General features: G+C 46.4%; 2 protein-coding genes across 2 annotated transcripts in view; both read right to left on the bottom strand.

The window, feature by feature from the left end:
- LOC130151244 (serine protease 55-like) overlaps positions 1 to 12,513 on the bottom strand; it is a 230,975-nt gene that overhangs the window by 55,837 nt on the left and 162,625 nt on the right. The window lies entirely within an intron of this gene.
- Positions 168 to 5,915, bottom strand: LOC130151241 (interleukin-17F-like). Its single transcript, XM_056343207.1, has 3 exons — positions 3,649 to 5,915; positions 2,567 to 2,811; positions 168 to 1,232 (listed from the first exon to the last, which is right to left on the bottom strand). Exons 1-3 carry the CDS (start codon positions 3,673 to 3,675, stop codon positions 995 to 997), a joined length of 510 nt encoding a protein of 169 aa, XP_056199182.1. The 5' UTR covers positions 3,676 to 5,915; the 3' UTR covers positions 168 to 994.

The following is a 12,513-nucleotide window of genomic DNA, read 5'->3' as shown; positions in this document are numbered from 1 at the left end:
TTCTCTTGCACTCCCTCTTACTCATACCACTGCACCGGAAAAAGCCTGATCTCTGCTGAAATCTCTCGGTGCTACTGCAGCACAAACCCGTTGTCTGTGTCTGCTTTCATTATGAGCTACCATAAACCAATATTCTTTAAAATAAAATACATTTTTTATTCAGCAGCTAAGTTATTGAATAAATACAGATCAACATTTACCTTTTTTTTTGATACTCTGAGCACATACAAAGCCATAAATACAGTCATAAATAGAAGATATAAATAGAAATATACACACTCATTAGTACTTTGCTGTTTTAACGTTCAGTGCAAGTGGACTCAATTCTTTCCCAAAATGCTCTGAAATAAGCCAGCAGCTGCTGCCCATGGAGCAGCAGTGACACAAACCCAGAGAGTGATGACAATCAGGGCCAGTGGCATTTATGTCAGATTTACAGTGGTAACACACTAGTGGGCAGGGGTGGCCAGAGACAGAAAAGGGGCTAGGAGGTGAGGAAGGGAGGGAGAAGGTAAAGAAAGAGGAATTTTTTGTGGCCATCCTGGTTGATATGTATACATTAGGGCAATTTACTGCCAAGGACAACTTTTGAAAGTATGATTCATTTGATTCACCAAACTGATATAAGCCACAATTTTGAAAAAAAAGCAAAAAACCAAACCAAAACCAAAAAAAAGCCCCAAAAAAACCGACAAAAACAACCCAACAAAAAAACCCCAACCACACTGCTTTACCCTCTCTCTGCTTGGAGTCACAGATAACACTTTTCCTCTATCCCTCTATCTTCCCTCCATCCCCAGCTCCTGGTGGTTCCCATTCTAAAATCCATAGCTTAATAACAGCAAGAAGCACTGTTTTCTAGAGGTAATTTGCTCAGATTTGGAAAGGAAATGTCATGTTGAATTCCTGGTGTGCAAGGCGACTGTGGGATTTCTCCAGCAGGATGTTTGTAGGAGATATTTCCTCCCAGTGTCGCCTCCCCTACTAATTCCTACTAGGACTGGTAGCGAACGACTGGAGCAGCACACGTGCAGCCCACAGTGATGACTTTCTTCTCCAGATGGTAGGTGGGCAGGCAGCCCCGCTGCTCCCGACGGAGGACAAGAATCTCCTGTTGGATGGGGACAGAGTTGAGGCTGTGGTCCTCCTGCCCCAGTGGGTTCACACAGCTGGAGAGGCGGCACTTGGCATCAGCGATCACCTGGGGGAAGCGGTTGGGGTCCTCGTCGAGCCTGGGAATGGGGACATGAATGTGTCTTATGCACTTGCATGACACGGTTTGGCAGGTTATTCTGGTTTATCTCCATGGAAGTACCATAAGATTTACCCGTGTATCCTCACTATGAGACATGGGCAAAGAATTTCCTTATCCTTAACATTTTTAGAATGAATCCCTAGAAATTGAATAAATCTTGAGAACATAATCCTGCCAGACCGTTCCTTGGGAGTTGATGAATGCAGTGGAGCTAGGTGAAATACAGAACTGATTGCAAATGGACTATTCATTTTTCTTTGATTTTGTTTTAATTTCAGCATTCAAAAATTTCTTTCAGTTAGGAAAATGTAAAAATACAGTGTACTGACGTCTTTGTTTTTTCTAGAGGAATAGTTTGTTTCATCATCATTTCAACCACACTCAACACCACAGGCTTGGGACAGAGTGGCTGGGAACTGCCCGGTGGGAAAGGGCCTGGGGGTCTGGTCGACAGCCGGCTGGGCATGAGCCAGCTGTGTGCCCAGGTGGCCCAGGTGGCCAACAGCATCCTGGCTTGTGTCAGGGATGGCATGGCCAGCAGGGCTGGAGCAGGGACCTGCGCTGGGCACCAGTGTGGCCGCCCCTCAAGCCCTGGGGTCCGTTCTGGCCCCTCACTCCCAGACAGACACCAAGGGGGCAAAACATGTCCAGAGCCGGGCAGGGGGCTGGGGAAGGGGATGGGACAGTATGATGCAGGGGATGAGGGAGGTCAGCCTGGAGAGGAGGGGGCTCAGGGGGACCTTCTCGCTCTCTACAGCTGCCTGGCAGGAGGTTGTAGATAGGTGGAGTTGGTCTCTTCTTCCAAGTAATAACAAGTGACAGGACAAGAGGAGATGGACTCAAGTTGCACCAGGAGAGGTTTAGACTGGAGATTAGGAAAAAGATTTTCACTGTAAGGGTTGACAAGCACTGGCACAGGCTGCCCAGGGAAGTGGTTGTGTCACCATCCCCCGGGGGGTATTTAAAAGACATGTAGATATAGCACTTAAAACCACGGGTTAGTGGTGGACTTGGCAGAGCTACATTAACAGTTGGACTTGATCTTAAAAGTCTTTTCCAACCTAAATGATTTTGATTCTATGACTGACAAAGATGGACAAAATGATTAGAAACTGTTCCAATGATGTCCCTTTGCACTGCAAACCATTCCTCTTGGAGAAATCTAACTCAACATCAAAACGTAAGCATGTGTCAAGAACTGTTTGCAATATTCACAGAACTCCAGGCATATGCTGAGAACTATCCATCATTCACCACCAAGAAAATCTGTGTAGTACAGCCTTGGCAATTTAGGTACAACTAAACCATTACCTGTAATCCCAAGGAGCAAGAGACCGGTTCCTGACATCATGGACCATCCTAAAGGTATGATCTGAATTGCTGATACGAATGTTAACTTTCACCATTGTAGGGAATTTGAGATCCTTTTGGTTCAGGCAATCTTCACTTAGCCTCAGGGAGCCACTGTCCTTGCTCGGTCGAGCATGAACTACCCTCCCACGGGGTGAGCACCTTACAGTGAGTGCGAGGACCAGCACCAAAAGCAGTGATCTGAACTGGAAGAGAGACAGGTGTCGTTAGCTCTGTTCAGTCAAGAGAGAGCACAAAAAGCAGAGTCTTGACTAGCCTGGACCATCTTCATGCTTATGTCTGGGTAAGATGGGCCAGCATGAGCAAATGGCACAACGATGTTAATAATACCCATCACGAACAGATGCTAAACTCTGGTGCAAATTCTAATTCATAGTTGACTCTGCACCAAGAAGAGCATCTCTCCAACAAGTTATGAAAGGTCCTCCTCCGCAGCCAAACAGCGATGTCTTATGATCTACGAGGTGGGATAAGGCCTCAGCTGACCCCATGCCTAGGCTTAGAAAGCCATATGCTTTCTCAGGACAGGAAAGGCTGGCCACTTAGCAGCCACCTGCTGGAAATAACCCTTTTCTTGCTGGAATCTGAGATTCTTGAGCCATTTCCAGGAGGCAGAATTTAGGAAGACAGATAAATGCAAAGCTTTTAAGAAAGTCACAGGAGTTGACAGTGCTGCAAATACTACCCAGGTTGAAAAAGTTGAAACTTAAATCCACTGACATTCACTGCACAGTTTTGATAGCACATTGTCTGAGAAAAGGACTGTCCCTCCAAATCCCACAACAGCAGTGCTACCTTCACAGATAAAACCGGCATAGTCCATCGCCTCCTTGTCACTCCAGCATCACACCCATTTGCAAAAGCTCAGGACAGAAAGCTGTATCAGACAACCTTAGCATCCAATTCAGCTCCCACTAAGACCAAAAGGGTTGCTTGTAGGTTACAGCATCGTGGGATCTGCATTCTCCTTTTTTTCTCGCAGCAAGTATATCTTAATGCTTACACCAAATATAACTACTTACCACTGCAGCATAGCTGGCACAAGTCATGGCGACCTCTCTGCTGCTTTAGGCGGATGCACACGGTGACAGAACACAAGAATTCTCCTTCTCAAAGACCTATCCCGTGTGTGTCAAAGCCAGTAGTGGTCTCCTTTTTGTAGTGAAGTTCAACCACTACCATCCTTTCCATTGCAGCATAGCGCTGGCTTACCTGACCCAACTTTAGGAGCTGATATTTCATTTTCTAGCCCACTTCCTTCCGTCTGCCTCCACAAAGAGGAGGGCAGATACTGTGTCATCAGAATCCCAAATCAACCAATACAGTTTATTCAGACAGATAAGGGAAGAAAAGGAGAAAAAAAAATAGATCAGGCAGATATTTTTTTTTTCCCTTCCCACCCCCACTTTCTAATATTAGTGTTCTCTCACCAGAAACACATCTGTGGATGCACTTCCACGTGCTTCACATAAACCAGATAGCAGAGATCAGCAAGCTGCAGTCAGGCACCCAACAAGGGTTTCAAAATGAGGACAGCACATGGAACTTCACACTTAATCTCCATTTACTTGAATTGCACAATCCACCCCCATCTCATCTCGGGGATTCCTGTTCTGCGGTGATCTGGCAGGGGAAGAGCAGATCTCCAGGGGAATTCCTCCTGGGGTACCTCAGGGTACCAGAAGCTGGGATGCTTTCGCGCTCATTGCTGAGGTCCCATGTTGACGTGTTCTGGACAGCTCTTTGAAAAATTTATGCATGCCCTGTAAGGGCCCTGAGGGCACTAACAAGCCTTCCTGGTCTTGACCAGCATCACCATGGGTTTCCCTCCACAGCCCATCACCAGAAGCCTCATTTCAGTTCAGCTTTGGGTCTGCCTGAGCTATGCCATAGCAGTGCTGGCTTCTTGCCCCTTCTCTGGCCTTGTCTACAGGATGGACCTTGAAGTACCATTTCTCCTGGCTGGACTCCTTGGGCATACATGGTAGACCATCTCAACAGCCATACTGGACTGCATTTTGCCTAGGTCGCCTCTGAGTGCCAGTGGGGACTGGAGAAAATAAAAAGTATTTTTAAACAGGTTTTTGTCTCATTTTAAAGTGCCTGAAAGGGCTGTATCACCATCACCAGCACAGTGACTGTAGATGGTGATGGCACAGCAACATGTTATGGTGTGGGGTGAAGCGTGGGGGCTGCTGAAAGCGTAGTACCCCCTGTGGTACTGTTGGAGCAAACCCACATGGATTTGGTATCTTGGCAAGCAACTAGGAGTGTCTTTTGATATCTTTTGATGATCCTGTGAAAAACTCGCCAAACTTGATTAAATCATAAATGTATATAAAGCTTCAGTATGCACAATGTAAGGGCTTGGCAGAATTTAGCAGCTAAAGCCCGGATGGGCTTAATTGCTCCTTAAGGATTTTCCCAATGTACTTCTTCCTCTGCTGCGCCAGTGCATCATGCCTGTTCAGTAAAATATACGTGTAAGCCCTTAGTGTGATGAAAAGGTAATGCTGTCCTTGTTCGGAGCTGCCAGATCCAGTAGCCCCAAATACCAAACCCAGCAGAGGTGAGGCTACTACAGCTCTATGCCCCATGTCCATCTAGGAGCAAGGCTGAGCATGGATTCCCAACAGGCACACACACACACACATATAAGCAACATGTATATAACATATATACATATGTAGATGTCCAGCCACATGGATTGACACAGGCAAAAATCATTCAAGCAAATACAGTCAGGACCAATGACCTCATCTTGTTCCTCTCTCTGGCTGATTAGGATGAAAGTCAGGTGAAAGTTAGTGGAAATTAGGTACATATATATGTATACGCACACACACATACATACATACATAACAGATTTCTCCCGTTATTGGCCTTAGGCCACGTCTGCAGCAGCTGTCCTGGATCCCCAGTCTCCCCATTGCTTCATGCACAGACACAAACACACACCAGTGGGTTTCTCTGGCAGCTTCTCCAGACTTACAACCTTACCAGTAGCCAACCCCCAGATCCCACAATCCCTCCAGTAGCTTCTCTAGACCTCCCAGTATCCCCAGTATCCAATTTGCAGACCCTCCAGTCTCCCCAGCATCCTGCCCAGACATATGGCTGCTTCAATACCTGGAGCTACTCCAGCTTAATGTCTTCAGCATCTCCACACTGACATATGTACTCACACAATACGCACACACACACGACACCCAGCTGCTAGCCCTTAGAGCTTGGAGCACTCGCATTTAAGATAGAGAGTGAAATTACACTAAAAAAAAAAAAAAAAAAAAAAAAAGCTAAGAAAATCATTTAATGAGAGGACAGCGCACGCTGGGGTGATCAGGCACAGAACTCAGCCAGACGAGCTGTCATAGTTTAACCCCAGCCAGCAACCCAGCACCACGCAGCCGCTTGCTCACTCCCCCCTACTCAGAGGGATGGGGAGGAGAATCGGAAAGGAATGTAAAAGTCAAGGGTTGAGATAAGAAAAATTTAATAATTTAAACAGAATAAAGAGGTAAGAACAACAATAATAACAATAATACTAACAAGAAAATGGAAAGGTGGGGGGAAAAGGGTAAAGCAAAAGCTGCGCACACAAGCAAAGCAAAGCAGGGAACTCATCACCACTTCCCACGGGCAGGCAGGTGCTCGGCCATCCCCAGGGAAGCAGGGCTCCATCACGCGTAACGGTTACTCGGGAAGGCAAATGCCGTAATGCCAAATGTCCCGCCCTTCCTTCTTCCCCCAGTTTATATACTCAGCATGACGTCATATAGTATGGACTGTCCCTTTGCCTAGCTTGGGTCACTTGTCCTGGCTGTGTCCCCTCCCAGTTTTCCATGCCCCTCCAGCCCTCTCGCTGGAATTGAAAAGCCCTTGATTTAGTATAAACATCACCCAGCAGCAACTAAAACCATCAGTGTGCTATCAACATTGTTCTCACATCAGAGCCAAAACACAGCGCTGTACTGACTACTAAGAAGAAAATTAACTCTATCCCAGCTGAAACCAAGTCATGAGCGTACTGCTGACCATCCCACTCACATGTGATCAGCCCTTATCCTCCCTCCTCTCCTTTTCCTGTTTGTTCCTTGCTGATCCACCCTGATCCTTTCCTTTCCTCAGCTTTGCCCCTTCCCCTAAACATCCCATAATAAGTCTTGCACAATCCCAGAAGGCTCTTCCCAGCACACCGTAATGAGTACCACAGCCCCGTCACCAGCAAGGTAATGTGGGGAAAGCCTCCCCCAGTGACTTGTCTAGTGGGTCTCAACTTCTGAGCTTGGGTTGACCATCCTCCTTGGACAGCCCTGAAAGAGCCAGGTCGGGGGCTGTACTGGCACTACGTTACTTGGGTTCCTCCACCTGGTACTGCTCCTCCGCTCCTTCGTGTTCGTGGAAAATAAAGGCTCCTAATGACACAAACTAACAATCCTCATTTTATAATTAGGGGAGAGAGGCATGAAAATAAAAGGGGAAGCAAGAGGAAGGGCTCCGCTGTCTGGGATCCAGTGAGGATCAGCCACAAACTGGAGGGGAAAGACCTTTCCCCAGAAGCACCAGCAGCTCTCTGGGGGGGTAAAAGCTATTTTTATTGCAGAAAAAGACCATGTAACCAGTGTGATCTATAGAAAAAAGCCCTGGGAGAAGCCTCTCCCAAAGCCATGTAGCCAGGCTGGAAGAGGAGGACTGAAGTGTAGGACTCTTCATACAAATTAATCTCTGTCCCCCAGAACATTAACAGATTCATGGCTTTTTCCATTCTCCAGAAAAGCACGAGCCTTTTACAGATTCATGGCATTTCCCAATGAGAAATGACTAATCCGGTCCCTGCTCTATCACCACTCTTGAATAATACTGGCAGAAACCTCCTGCGACTGATGCTCTATGTCACTGCAGGATGTTGTCATGATTTTGTGGTCCAATTCAACTGACAGTTTAGAGACCACAACTCATGTCACGAAATTTTGTCATGTTTTAGGTTACTAAGTTCACCTGAGGTAATACCAAGTTTGTGACACATGTTCCTGTTCTGACTGTTCACATCTATATGTCCACGAATGCATCTACTGAGACATGGAGCATGGAAGATCAAGAGAGGGTAGAATTACCAGGAAATCACAGAAATGCCCAGAAACTGACCCCATTTTTTTTCCCCCTGAGCGCTCACGGTGAAAGGAAAAGGGCATTGCCATGAAATGGGTTGGATTTTGCAGCTACGGGGTTAAGAGGAAACTTGTTACGTGTGACAAAGCAATGACATTATCATGCCAAGTACTAGGTTATAAGCCCTGGCCACCACTTTCCACTCACACGTTTTGTCTTCAGCAGCTTATAACTTTAGCAAGGATTCCCTCTTTGACCTGAAATTTCCTATGACTGTACTTGTGTTGAAGTTTGCTGAAAATTTTATCTAAAAGAGGTCACTTGATATAAGTTGTCATAAAGGAGGAAAAATAGTTGTTATCTCAAAAAGCTGTTCACTCCCATGTTGCAAGGGCTAGGAGAAGGGATGGGGACTGGGAAAGAAAAGAGATATTTTTAATTTCACCTACAAGAACTCTTCTACACGTCAGTTATTATCAAGAAATCCACTGTTTGCACTGCAGGATTCATTACACACTCAGGGTAAGGTTTTCATAGCACTGCAGGGGCTTCAGGCATAAGACATGCCTCACTTCAGCTCGGCCTTGGATGCCACATCCTTCTAAGCTCTCTACATTTCAGCTTCCACACTTCACAGGAGGCACCTGTACCACCTCCAAGGAAACATGGAATTAAAACTCCAGAGCAGACAGAAACCAAAACTACTCAAATGCCTTTGAACCCAGAGGAACAAACACCAGGCACTGAACTGTGACCTGCATTTCACTGACTTTGCTACCAGGCAAAGCAAGCGCTGTTTCTCAGCTGCATCTCTGCAAATGTTTATAGCTGGTGGTCACGCTACAATGGCACAGTCATTTTCTGCTTTAGAAGCAGGTGCCCTGCCATGCAGGAGGGACTAGGGTGCCTAGATATGGCCAGAATTCTAATAAATCAACAGGATATAGCTGGGAGTAATGTTTCTCTAGCATCCTCTGCCCCACCACTACCCTGTCCCATGCATGGAGTCCATTGCACCCAGTGTGTCTGCATCCCAGCAAGCCGCTGTGAGCATAGGCAGCATTTTGGAGGTGGGTGTCTTCACCCAGCTCAGCTGAAGAGCATCAGAGGACCTGCCATAGCCTGCAGCAGCAAAGGAGATAACAGGGCTGCAATCGCAGCCTCTGAAACCTTCAGATGCCGAGGCCAAACGTTTCAGAGCACAGCTCAGCTGAAGCCCAGGGCAGGGCTCGTACCTCCAGCAGCTTACTCCTGCCTTGCTGACCACCCTAGGTTTTTCCATTCATGATGTGTGATGCCATAAAATCACCTACCTTCTGGTTTGGAGAGCTGACTGTACGCATCTCCGCTCACCCCAGCAGGGTTTGCTGACGGCACTTTACCACACCGACGAGGCTCATGACCGAGTTGCAGACCACAGCTGAGAGATGTGAACTGGAAAGACTAAATATTGCTGGGGAAACGTGGCTGCCAAGTCTGCCGCAGATACCGGCAGCCAAAAGCTCTGCACGGGGCCGTCAGCATGCTCTGCTCCAGCACGCAGTGACCACAGCTCTGTGCCACTGTTGGCGGGGACCGGCAGCACCTCTGGGCTTCTTCTATGAGCAAACCTCATTTTTGGCTGCCAGCTCTGACTTGGCTTCACACTTTGGCCAGAGCTGTGGGTTGAGTGGTAAGCAGGGATTAGGTGATGCTGAGGGTGCTGGTGTGGCTATTTCACCCCTCGCCCCTGCAGCCTGGGTGCTCACAGCCTGGGTGCCATCAGCAGGCAGGTAAATAGGGCATTCAGTAGCACTGGAGGGAGTGAGGGGCACCGTGGGCTTAAGACGTATAATATTAAGGCACAGCGTGTGAAATAAGGCACCAGGGCACGTGGCCCAACACTGCATTCACACCTCTGGAGCATGACCGAGCCCAGGTAGCAGGCCAGATGAGCTGAGTAATGAGGTGGGTCAGGTCACCCACCTCAAAACAAGGGTCAGGGCCAGAACTGGAGCTTCTGTTCTCCCCCTCCCCCCCCCCCCCCCACGCAGCAAGGATGAGACAGGTAAATTATTAGGGACACGACTTGAGAGGGAGCAACAGAGAACATACAACACCAAACTCTTTCCTTACCGATGTTAGATTCCCTGAATCGTTATTTTTACTACCTCTGGTCTTTAACCTCTAAAGGAGCATGATGTCCCTCAAAAGAGGTTGCACCCTCCCCATTTCTCAGTGGGAGCTGAAATTTATTCTCTCACTTGCTTTGCAGGATTCATCTGAAAAGTCTTGGTCACGCAGACACAGCTTTGTTATCTGAGTCTTCCCCATTAAGGTAATTTTAGTCAGCACATTACCAAGGCCATTCTGGGGAAAGCCCTGCTGCCTCTTGCTCACACACAGGCTCTTCCTTAGACAATGTAGGTTGCATTTGCAGTCACACGCTGTACGGTTCCGCCTGACAGGTCTTCCATAGGTCAGGCCACAAAGACATGGAGATAGCTGGCCAACTGTGCTTTCAGATCCTTTGGAGAGCCTGGGTCCGATCCCTTCTTAGTGTACGGTGGTTTGGAATGGCATCACATAGCCAAATTGGAGTCACAGAAATCTCACACACTTTGGCACCTTGTGCACTATTTCCCTTACGCGCTGTAGGACATGGGAGATCTCCAAAAGGCACTTAGTGCATCTGCTCAGCCCCAGGGCAGCAGCACCACTGCCTGAATCATTCCCAATTGCTCATTGCCTAACCTATTCCTGAAGATCTGCTTTTTATAAATAAACTTATTATTCTTCTCTGTGGCCAAGGAAAAAAAGCTTATTTCTTTCTTCTTCGAAACTACCATGTCTTTTAGGCTCCACAACATCTTATACATCCCAATATATCAGGGTCTTGACACCAACATGACATTTATTGGCTCATGTTTAGTATGTGATCTACTTGCTCGATGACAAGCCTCTTCCCAAAGGACTATTCTCTCCCCATCAGTCTCCAGCCTCTAAGGCACATGATTTTCCCTACTTCCATTCGGAGGTTTATACACACATTGATTGAACTGGATACTATATATTCCATATTATTTCTTAAATTCTAACTGGTTTTTGAACATTCAAGGCCTCTCCCAACCGGCCATCATCTGCCAGTATTAGTAGGAAGATATTCTTTTCTCTTACCCAGCTTGCTAATCAAAGGGGTGACCAGTGCTGAACCAAGGACAAATCCCTGTGGGAATCCTGCTCTGTTCATCCTCCCCATACCACAAGTACTCTTATCTAAGCGTGTCTTTTCCAAGCAAGTATTCACCCACCACCTCCTAATTTCATTACTAGAGCACCTTTTTAGCATGCTTATGAGAGTTATGTGCAACTTAGGCACATAGGCTTAATACGGCTCAAGATAAAATACACCTACAGTCCATCTCCTAAGCACAAATCCCATTACCTGTCAAGGAACGTTAGATTGGCTTGGTACGATTTACCTTGTAGTCTTGCCATCCCTTTACTGCATGTACTGCATATTAACGTTTGCTTGATTATCTCTTCCTGCAGTTTTCAGGGAACTACACCTTTCCTTAGTTTCTCCTTTTCTTTCTCCCATTTTTTTTTCCCTCTTTCCAGTTTGCTGCATCCATCCTCCAAGATTTCCCATAAAAAATCCAATATATTGGCTCAGTTCAGCTGATCTCTGTGATCTAAAACCAAGGCACCTGGAGCTGTGCTTGGCAATTTAGGTTTGCTTAAGACTCAGTAGAGAGCCACAGGCACAGTTAATCTTTATTAATCTTAATGCCAATTAGCCTTAACTCCTGCAGATGCTTAGACTTAGTCCCATCTAAATCGAATAAAATTTGTTTCACCCAGTTTGCATTACATATTATTTTTTCAAGATTTAGTAATCTTTTGCCAGGCTGTCTTCCCACAGGATCTTCCTATATAGCCCCTAACATTGCTCAAGCCAGGTTTCTTGAGAATTACTATCTTTATTCTATGGTGTCCTTCCTTTTCTTTGTAAGTATCATAAACTCCATCATCATTTTCATCCATTCCAGAATTTTCTATCAATTCTTTTCCATCAGCAAGAATGAAGCCTGGAAACAAAAGATAACAGCAATTAATATTATACAAATATTAGGAAAAAAAAAAAGTAAATTATACAGTTGCAAAGACTGTTTTCTAGAACTGAAACCAAATGGCACAGCCTGGCTATGTTGCTTGTATGAAAAGCTCCCAGGCTCCAAAATGAAGTGGCTATATCACAACTGCTCTTTGGCCCACGCATATTCCTGAATCATGGCCAAAACTTGTTTGGGAGAGGGCTAGTTAAGCCCATCAAAAAAGTGCCAAGGACCAGTCAAAAAATACAGCTAGCTGAGGTGCAGTGCCCAAGTCTGTGCCCTGTCACTGTTTATTTCATTAGAGCAGATGTGTCTTCAGTGTCCATGTGGCTGAGCATCCAAAAACTGGATGACCTCTGGAATATCGCCGATTCAGGCTGTTGGTCAGACTCAGCTGATCCCCACAAACCTCTCTGCCTTTGGGATTTGTACGTCCAGATCTTCCATCCATAGGGTTAGTTGACCACTCGTTGCCAAAACAATTTTCTTAATGTTGATAACAAGCTGATGCTGCTTGCATCCCACTCCTTCCTTCCTCTCTCCCACCTACTCCCACCATGGCACCTCCTGCCTGAATTCTTTTGACAGGGATGAGGAAACCACTCACTGGTTTATCCAGACCAAAACCTGATATGGAGCATTCGAGGGTACGTTTCTTTGGCCTGAACACAGCCCACGTGG

This window comes from Falco biarmicus, chromosome 6 (genome assembly GCF_023638135.1).
Source record: "Falco biarmicus isolate bFalBia1 chromosome 6, bFalBia1.pri, whole genome shotgun sequence".
In the NCBI taxonomy this organism is placed as follows: Eukaryota; Metazoa; Chordata; class Aves; order Falconiformes; family Falconidae; genus Falco; species Falco biarmicus.
This window is presented reverse-complemented; position numbering and strand designations above follow the sequence as displayed.